The 10237-nt window shown below is 31.1% G+C and overlaps 1 protein-coding gene across 2 annotated transcripts; it reads right to left on the bottom strand.

Moving 5' to 3' along the window:
• Positions 1-2718: 2718 nt before the first annotated feature.
• On the bottom strand, positions 2719-9635 carry LOC111403727 (cytochrome c oxidase subunit 6b-2-like). 2 transcript variants are annotated; one of them, XM_023032335.1, is made up of 4 exons: positions 9500-9635; positions 8952-9040; positions 5541-5622; positions 2719-2998 (listed from the first exon to the last, which is right to left on the bottom strand). In XM_023032335.1, exons 1-4 carry the CDS (start codon positions 9506-9508, stop codon positions 2945-2947), a joined length of 234 nt encoding a protein of 77 aa, XP_022888103.1. In that variant the 5' UTR covers positions 9509-9635; the 3' UTR covers positions 2719-2944. The 2 variants fall into 2 exon arrangements, with proteins under 2 accessions (XP_022888103.1, XP_022888102.1); XM_023032334.1 differs by lacking the exon at positions 9500-9635 and having other exon boundaries at positions 8952-9197.
• Between the last annotated feature and the right edge of the window lie 602 nt (positions 9636-10237).

Here is a 10237-nt window from a genome sequence, read left to right as displayed (position 1 = left end):
GGAGGGGGGAAAAGAATAGGAAGAAACCGACACCAGATGACGCGTGGAGATTACAGTTGAAAAGTCGACTCGCTTTCTGATGGGAGAGTGGGAAAACGTGGTGTCCCAGTTGATGCGTTGGCGGTGACGGACGGATTTTTTTATTATTATTAATTTTTTTTTATTTTTTTCGTTTTCCCTTTCTTCTACTTATTAAGAAATTTGAGGAAAATAAATTGGTTTTTTTCACTAAAGTCGTATTTGATTGAGCTTTATATTCTCAAATTTCGTTAAGATTGTAAAGTGAACAGTCTGATCTGAGATAATTATAATTATAATATAACTTTCTTAATATCATTGATAGGAGCTCGTCGTTAAGTAAATGTAAAAGATGACATGAGCTTAAATACTACTTTTTACACCTATTTTTAATTTAATGTCATTTCAAATTATTTCTATGTATTATATTATGATTATAATTTTTATCTTATCAATTCCACTATGATCTTAATTTCTTGTCGAAAATTTGTTTTCTAACATCCATGTCGTGTATAATAAATATATTGATATCTTATTTAAAAATTATTATATAAAAAAATTATGTATATCCAATCGCTCCATGATTTCCATTCATAGATTCACAGTTATTCTACTTTCATTACTCAAAAAATTATATATATAAAAATACAGCCAAAAGGTTTAATTTATATAAATTATTTACTTCATGGAACAATTGAAAAATGATTTTTCTTGGTGTACAAGAGGGGTTTACAAAGTCCATGGAAAAATGAGAACAGTTACAGCGGTGCAAATACGATGTTGCAGAAAGGAGAAAGTCAGTCAACTGCTTATTTTAATTTAAAGCTCATTTGGTACGGATTAAAATTTTTCATTTAAGTTTAAGTCAAATAATTAGAGCCTGTTTGGGAGTGATTTTGAGAATTAATTTTCTGACCGTTAGGAGAAAGGTGGGGTCCACCTGTGAGAGAAGAAATCAAATATGACGGCTAGAATAGTAAAATAACGGTCAAAAAATCAATTTTTTGGGAGGAAAAATCGCTCCCAAACAAGCCTTTAATATTAATCACATCTTTTATAAGCCCACAACTTTTCAATCACATTTCAAAAACTTCTATCACAATCTACTAAAAAATCTAATTTTAATACCTACCAAATATCCTCTTAATTTGTTTGTGTTGCTTTGCTTAAGTTTTCAATGTGAATTGATTATGTTAGCCACTGAATCACACTACTATTTGTATAACCCGTGTTTGGCCCTCATTTTGTGGAAAAATTAATGTATGGAATAGTATTTTTTTGAAAAATGAGTGATTAAAAAAAAAGAAAAATTTTCAATTTACGTGTAATATTATTTTATGAAAGATTGTGTGGTTGAAAATAGGAGAGAGAAAAATAAAATGGAATGGAATGAAAAGTAATAGGGGCCAAGCGGGAGCATAATATTTTTTACAATTTTAGTTGACAAATACACGTTTGATAATATCACATTCATCTATTTTAAAAGAACCAAACTATCTTGCCAATGAGGGTTTGATAACCTTCTTGGTAGACACTCACAATAGGAGGGGGTGGATGTACTTTTTTAGCATTTTTTATTCAAGCGAGTCACACGCAGGTCCCACCGCTGTGAGATACATCAAGCAACATGTCAAAACTTTTCTTGCAAAGAAGTTTCATTCATTTTAAAACTGTTTTTTTAAATCAACGATCCAAATTTTGACAATGTCAATGTTGTCAATCACAATTGTACAAATAATTTTTTTCATAATATAATCCTTGTTTGATTTGGTTTGATTATAGATAAGATTTTTAATATAATAATAATAATAATAATAATAATAATAATAATAATAATAATAATGAAATGAGTGATCGAAAGAGGATTATGACTATTTTCGTATTTAAACTGGCCATTGACAAGGCAATCATCGTACCCTAAGCACTAAACAGTTTGGGGTCTACGAGTCAAACTAAAACTTGGTTTACTTACAATTTAGCTTCTCTGCATTGAGTGGTGTTTTCATTCTTTGTCATCAAGAAACAATAAGGCTATGTTTAATAGCCACTTATTTTCTAGAAAAAATGGAAAATAAATTCTAACTTTCACTTTTGACCTGTTTGATTGACAAAAATTTTCAATGAATTCATTTTTCACCTTTGGTCACCACATCAACAATTTTCTAGCTTTTTTTGGAATTCGAATTCTCAACATATTGGTAAGAATTCGTTTTTCGAGTTACTATAGCATTCTTTTTTCATTTTTTATTTGTTTTTTGCTGCGTTGGCAATGAAAATAAATTCTAAGAATTATTGTAAAAAAATATTTCTCTTTAACTAACAATTTCCATATAAAACAAAGTGAAACGAATACCAAAGGATAAATGATTTTCTTGATTTTTATTTATTTATTTATTTATTTTTGATTGACAATTAAAACAAATTTCATTCCTAATACTAGTAAATTATATCCATTTAATCGACAATTTTCATGTAAAACAAAGCCAAAAGAACACTAAAAAACAATTTTATTTCAACATTTTCCACGTGAAAAATTATACCAATCAAACACAATAATTTACAATTCCCAGGAAAACAATTTCTAAGCAAATCAATTCCCTGAAATTCGTTTTCAATTCAATTAATTACATCTTTGTAATTAAATGAACCCTAATTCTTTTTTCAACAGCACAAGAAAATAATATCCGAAGTGCCAAGAAATTTAAAATCAACACAAATGCTTTTAATAGCGAGCAAAAAATGGTACGGGTTAACAGACGAAACTCCTCAAAAGTTCGTCTTGGCCAACATGTTTATATGCAACGATGAAGTACTAGAGTTAAACAATAACATGTTCGCAATAATGCCTTATTAATCAATTAATAACTTATATGACAGTTTCAAACCAAAAGGTAAAATGCACAACCAATCTTGACATGGTTTTGCATTATAGAGGCCCTGGGAATGTTCCATTCTCCCTCTGCTCGTTCCACTTCTCAACCTGCAATAACCAAAAAGGTCAATGAAAATCAACAATTAATTTTCAACTAAACGGGGAAAATAGAAAGAAAAACGAGAAATAAACAGATATAAAAGCTGCAGTCTGCAAAGAAGTAATAGCAGAAAGTTGTTTGTGCTATTGTAGCACCAACGAACGTTTCCATTATTCAGCCACCAAGGATAAACAACGAGATTGACTGGTAGACCACTCAGTTGTTAACTGAAAGCATGTAATGGTTTTAAGTTCATATCAGGACAAGTCATCTGCCAACTACTCTCCATCATAACCATGCTAAAGCATAGCCCATAGGGAATGGATTCAGTCACTTGATTTTACAAGTTCTTAGAACCTCAAATAGCAACAGAACAGAAAGATTACAATCTCAATAATTTCATGTAAATCTTGTAGGAGATTACCATCTCAAGACAAGCAAAATCAATCCTTAGGGTCAGGTTGAATAATAAGCCTCTTTAGGGGAATAAATAAATAAAATAGATATATGCCCCTTTACTGTCAACTAGTCGTAGTCAACGGTGCGTTATTTTTAGATTTTATTTTTAAGTCCTATAAAACTGTGAAATTTTTAATAAGGTTGTAAAACGCATATATTAATAAAGTCAAAGTACAACATAAAAATATGAACATTACTATTATAATGATAAAGATAAGAATCAAAATCTATCAAATTACATCACACAATTTAGCCATGTGTGCCCTACAAATTTAGAGAACCAAGTGCAAGTTGCCATGGATATGGGAGTTTGACAAAATGGTTTGGCTTTACAAGATATGTAGTCGAAGGAAAAAAAAAAAGATTTATATTGCAATTGGTAAGATTGTTATTATTATCATCTAGCTTTTTATCTATAAAATGTAATTGAACATGAGAGGTTTATTTGTTCTTTCTCACTATAACCACCTACCAAGATGAACTTAGATGTTTGCAGGAACACAGTGCTTTGGAGTCAATAGAAGAAAATGGGACTTACAAGAGGATAAAATTATAAAAAGAAGTGTAATTTTGTCAACCTATACGTACAAAGAAAATAATTGACATTGAGTATAACCTAAGTTTTCCTTTACTTTCTCGCAAAGCCAAACCGTTTCATCAAACTGCCTTGTCCATGTCCACATGCCCTTGCATGAATGCATACGAAAGGCACTTTCATTCACGACTTTGCTAAGTATAAATTCAATGTCACTAGCTCTATCTCCCCAGCAGTCACCATTAATTCTTCCCTTTAGTAAGTCTAGGTATTTATTCATTCTGAAAGCTTTGCAGAAAGACTGGTAAAATCTTCTTGGGAGCACTGGAAATGGCTTCAGTAGAAGGAGAACTCGTTAATCATCCACCACCTAATAAACACTGATCGGTGCCTTATCTTATCTTAACACATATGGTGCAAACAAAATTTACTTTTTATTTATTAAAAAAAAAGGGTTAGTAATACAGAAAATACATATGCCCCTGTTTGGTGAAAAATCAAGATTTTAATCCAAGCAAAGTTAACAATTTAATTTAACCACACATTTAATGGGACCCAATACTTTTCAACCAACCACACATTTCATCAACTTCTACTAAAAATCTGATTTCAATTCCCACCAAACAATGGCATATAAAGGAAATATACAGTAATAACAAAAAGGGGAGGCTTCAGTGTGTGTAACAATAAGTTTATTACCAAATATTCCTATATTGCTGTATTATTCTTACAGATCAATTAAGTGCTAATGTTTGATCAGGTATTAAATAAAAATTGATGAAGATTGTGTGTATGAAAAATAGAAAGCATTTGATACCCTTACAGGTCACCATTGAATTTGATGTGAACCTAATTGATGCCTTAAGTTCGGCCATTGACATGAATATAACCAAATTCTGTATCTGAAAATTTTTAAGTACTTCTCCCCAAGATATTAACGCATGAGATTCTCAAGGCCATGCAATGTGTTTAGTTTTAGGCTTCAAGATATTTGCACGAAGTCCATCTCAAAACTTAAAAGAAAGTAGGATCCTTGGCAGTTAACATTCTCTTTGATGCAACAGAAAGTGTTTTTTTTATCTTTTTTCTTTTTTTCTTTTTTTTTTTTTGGGATGGGGGGTGGGGGGGTCGAGAGATTGAAGAGGAAATAACTCGTCTTTCATCATCATATAGAGAAAAGGTCCATATTTTGAAGCAAGTATTGAGCTAAATGGGCTTCAAGAAAAATATATTACGTCAAAAATAAAATAAATTTTTCTTCATCACTTGATATCTTAAAAATGATCTCACTTGTAAATATTGCTCAAATATACCAATCATACACGCACAATTCTGAATTTCTTATAAAGGAGATCTTCATATTCAAACATAAAAGTATGCAGTTATAAGTAGGACCAACTACGAAGTGCATGGGTTATTTATGTTTGTGTGTGCATATGGGATAATACTTGTATATATTTATCATAGCACCAAAAAACCAAAATTTTAAAATCATATTGCACCAATAAAAGACCATGATTATCTAGGGAAATCAACCCAGTAGCATATTAACTCACCCATTCGCCAGGGCAAAGGGAACGATAGTACTTGGCAAACATTCCACAATCACCAGATTCTTCTCCCTTAGCAGCCACACACCTGACAGCATACACGCAGTTAATTAGTTCCAGGTAACAGAAAAATTATACACATTTCTTTTAGAATGACGTATAGCTAAACTTCAGCTTCTTTTTATGTTTTTGAAGCCTTGCAGGTACATTCATCTATCAAGAGTTGCAGCCTGTATCAAACTTTTGGGCACCCTATCATGTCCAGAGAACAAACTCCAAACGAAATAGCCTTAAACTCATCCTATCAACTAAGCTCAAGGAATAGCATGCTGCCGCCACAGCGACACCCAAAAAAAAAAAAAAAAAATTAAATAATAAATTAAATAATAAATAATAAAGATCTTAACATTAACATGTTACACATTGACAAGAATTTTAATCTGACATGAATAACTTCTTTTGGCCAAAAAGCCATTCAGTTGACTTATAAGACAAACACGAACTGCTCAAATAATCAAAAATAATGAGAAAAGATGAAAGGTGGGTTAATTTGAGGAAACCCAGACCTCCAGATATTGATACTCCAGGAACTAATAAGTCTCCCAATTACAAACAATAAGTTTGCAGAAATAATTCATCCATATATTATTTATTATCTTCTCGGAGTTTAAATACAAGATAAATCATTCGTGTTCACCTAAAAATATGGAACACTAACAATTCCATATATCCCTAACAACAAAATACACTTACTCTAAACTTCTTAGAACGTTTCCAAGACATTCTCTAAATACATAATGCTCTCTATTTTTCAGAGTTAGTGTTCAAATAGCTCCAACAGACTCTATTTTAATTTTTTGAAGTAGAGAGTGTTTAGCTCTATAAATACTCACTATTCTTACTTTATTTTGATTGGATTTAATGGGTTACAAATTTCAATACTTCAATCCTTAAATTGCTCAAATCACATTTGCATTGGACATATAACAATATATGTTTAATAAGATATGAGAATAATTCAATAAATGTTTCTTAGGGGAAAAAAAATCTAAGAGTAAAAATGGATAACATTATTAAAGTGCATAAAAAGTTTTTAACTTATAGATGCTCTCTATTATACATAAGATGTTTTTCTAAAAATATAAAGTCTTTTGGAGGTGCTCTTAGACTAAGTCAAAAAATAAATAAAACATAAAATAGAATAGAGTACAAAATAAAAAATTGGAATTGTAACATCGTAAAAACCATAAATCGCGTTTCAAGCTTACAAAATGGTTGTGTTTGCATCCAATGTGTAAAAATAAGATTGCTACCCAACTCAGCCTTCATTTGTCAAATTTATAAATCAAATTTTGTAAAAATGAATAGCAGTGGATCTCACGAAATGTATGGATAATAAATAAGTAGTAGTTATGAATTTGTGGTTAAAATTAATGTTTGACTTTGACTGAATTTATAAATCAATTTATAAATTTATTCCCAGATGGGGCTATAAATATAACATATACTGAAATCAGAAGTAGAGCCAAGAAATGAATTGAGCGGGGGCGGAGTCAACTAATAGAGATTTGCCTATTCTAGTAGGGTGGAGATAAGGAGTTTAAAGAAATTTTCTCCTATTTAAATCAACAATATAAGGGCATATATTGAGAGAGAAAATCAGTGTGACTATGTGGATTGAGGAGGCAAACAAAAGAGAAAATGTTAACAAATTTCAAAAGGAAAAAAAAAAAAAAAAAGTATCTCCAAAATTCAGCTGATTGTTTTTCTTTCTTTTATTATTTTTTTTTTTAAATACCAACTTTTATTTGTTAATCTGATAACTCTATAGATAGTTATTGTTTAAGAATTAACACAAGCAATACCAAAAGCAAAAAGAAACAATTTTTTTTTTAAAATCAATTTAGGCATTGACTCAAAAGAGATAAAGGATAAGAATTAAAAACTGAACCGAAATCAAACTACATGACAAAAACAACTAATTAAAAAAATAATTTGCTAAGTTCAATGTGATAACTAGTTTAAATTTTATAGAAATTGAGACTTTGCCTAACTCGTAAGAAATAAAATAATATTTAATTACATTGGTAAAATTTTAAGATATATTGTAATGAAATATCAGTTATGTAAAATCTACTACTCCATGTTAAACCCTCCACTACCAAAACAATCAACAGCATGAAATCCCTGTTGAATTTAATGCAAAAATTCTGTCTATTACAAGAAAATTGGACACTTATACCTGTGATGCTCTGGACTCGGGCATGAGCACATATCTAAATGTTGGATCTTTTATTTTCTAAAATATAGGATACGGAAACATGGCTAAAAAGAGCCCAAATTTTAGACACGGGTACGTCAATAAGTCTTTCACACTTCAATTTTGAATGGCCCAGAAATTCATGTGTAAAAAGTTAGATAATAACTAAGTGGCGAAATTGTTAAAAGATAAAACATGTCAATTAAAATCAACTAGAAATTTATACTGAAAGTCTAAAACACCAAAAACAGCATAAATTTACATGACAAGAGCACAAAATTAAAATTAAAATTAGAAATTACATAATTACAATTGCCATACCCACTTGAAAATTGAAGGATCCCCCCATATTCATACATATACCCATACACATACCCATTTCGTGTCGTGTCACGTCCTGTCATGTCATGTCGACAAATGTATGCGATATGCCCACCAAAATGCAAAGTCCCAGAATCATAGACTTATACAACTTCATTGAGTGTTATATATACACAACTATACCTCACTTGAATTTTCATCAAAGCACCACTAATGCACTCAGCTCTTTTATCTTTCTCTATCTCACTTCACTCATTCACCATGACTACATGCACTATCTCGTATATATAGGGTGCAATGTTGGTGGCTGCACCTTCTACTCATTTCCCATATGGCGTTGGAAATAAATTACCCAGCAACCATTCTAGAACCTTTTTCTTTTTGCGCCAATTGTGGATAATCAGATGAAGCACCCAAAAAACATATGGAAATTTCCTTGCAAAGTTGGTGATGCTCTTACAATCCCATCCGAAATCCATAATTATCAATTAGTACTCTCTCTCTCTCTCTCTCTCTCTCACACACACACACACGCACACTGTAAGTGTGTGTACGCTTATACATATACATACGCCGAATCATAATCTACAGAACGGAAAGGGACATTCTCAAATATACAAAAGGATACTAAGAAAACATCAGATTTCCTCGTCATTTATCCAATGTCAGTCTTTGTTCAATTTTATGTCATATTTTGTCACAATGAGCAGCTAAGCCGATTAATCAGTTTAACACCGTCAAAATCTAAATCCATTCAAAGTATTGCATCCTCCGCAGCAACAAATGAATGTGGTATTAAGTCTAAATAAACAAATATATAAATAAAAAAAAATTACCTGTGAAACTCAATGTAGCGTGTGAAACAGTGTCGAGTTTGGTTGGTTGTTGGGAATCGAAAATCTGCTGGCGCAGTTTTAAGTTCGATCTGGTAATGAAGTTGAAACGGGGAAAAAAAATCCTTAATGAGATGGAGCCCAAACAATTCCAAAATTAATGTTCTATGATTTAACATCTAATACCACTCAATCTTAAATCACAATTGAACAAGAGCGAGATGAAAAAGAAGGGTATGAATTCTTGAAACAAACCAGTGACTAGTGAAGTTTGAGGCAAAAATATGTGAAACTAAACAAATGTATGTCCAACATCCAGCAATAAATAAAACATTAAAGGATCAGTAGTAATGTAGCCATCTAAAAAAAAAAAATCATTAATCCACTAAAAGGAGAGAAATAATAATACAGAACAGTATGCTTTGAAATATTTACAGATCATGTCACACAGTGTACCCAGAGATTTGAAATGAAAAGCCTATACGCAGCGGACAATGAAAAATAACAATGGACATTAATTAAAATATAAAAAAACTTGTAGGGATTTTTACCTCGGCCATTGAAGATTTAAATCGATAAGAGAGGACCCTTCGAATCACGAAAAGTTCGATTCCTTTAGGGGGTAACTTTTGGGAATTTAACCAGAAAAGTAAGAAGTGTCAATTGATGGTAATTACTGCCCTGTTCGTGCAGTGACCAATGAGTATTTTGATACAAGGGAAATTTGAACTTTCATCCCCGAGCTTTACAAGCTGTTGCTAATCTACCATCAACCATTTTTTAGAATTAGACATTCCGAACCTTTTACTTAGGGCTTGTTCCGTAGTGATTTTGATAATTAATTTTTTTATCGTTAGGAAGAAAAAAGGGATCCCACTTGTTAGTAAAGAAGTTAAAAATGACGTCTGAAACAAAGAAATAACGGTCAAAATTGATTTTTTTTGGGTAAAAAATTGTTAACAAACGAATGCTTAATTGCAAATAACATCCATGTTGACAAATCCTGTCCAATTTGACTGATAAGGTTAGGTAAAAGGCAACTTCACCCTTAACTTTTAAATAAACCAAAAAGAAAAAATCACATATAACTTCACGAATACGATAATAACGAGTGAATTGTCCAAATTGTCACTGAACTTTGTAAAAAATTTTCAAGAAGTCATTGAACTTTAAAAATCACTTAAATGGTCATTGAACTTTGCAAAAGGTTTCTACGTGACTTAAATAGTCATTGAAAAGGTTTCTCAGGAGTCACTAAATTCAGTGATTTCGTGGAAACATTTTACATA

This window comes from Olea europaea, chromosome 11 (assembly GCF_002742605.1).
Source record: "Olea europaea var. sylvestris chromosome 11, O_europaea_v1, whole genome shotgun sequence".
NCBI lineage: Eukaryota > Viridiplantae > Streptophyta > Magnoliopsida > Lamiales > Oleaceae > Olea > Olea europaea.
The sequence above is the reverse complement of the archived record's forward strand: the minus strand, read 5'-3'. Positions and strand labels throughout refer to the sequence as shown.

Bases quoted from the DNA above. Each gene is read 5' to 3' on its own strand.
- LOC111403727 (XM_023032334.1), bottom strand. From the start codon at position 9,127: ATGTTAAATCATAGAACATTAATTTTGGAATTGTTTGGGCTCCATCTC. The intron at 5,623-8,951 runs GTAATTTTTTTT...GTATGCTGTCAG, and splicing joins CGCTACATTGAGTTTCACAG to GTGTGTGGCTGCTAAGGGAG. The intron at 2,999-5,540 runs GTGAGTTAATAT...TGGTTATTGCAG, and splicing joins CCCTTTGCCCTGGCGAATGG to GTTGAGAAGTGGAACGAGCA.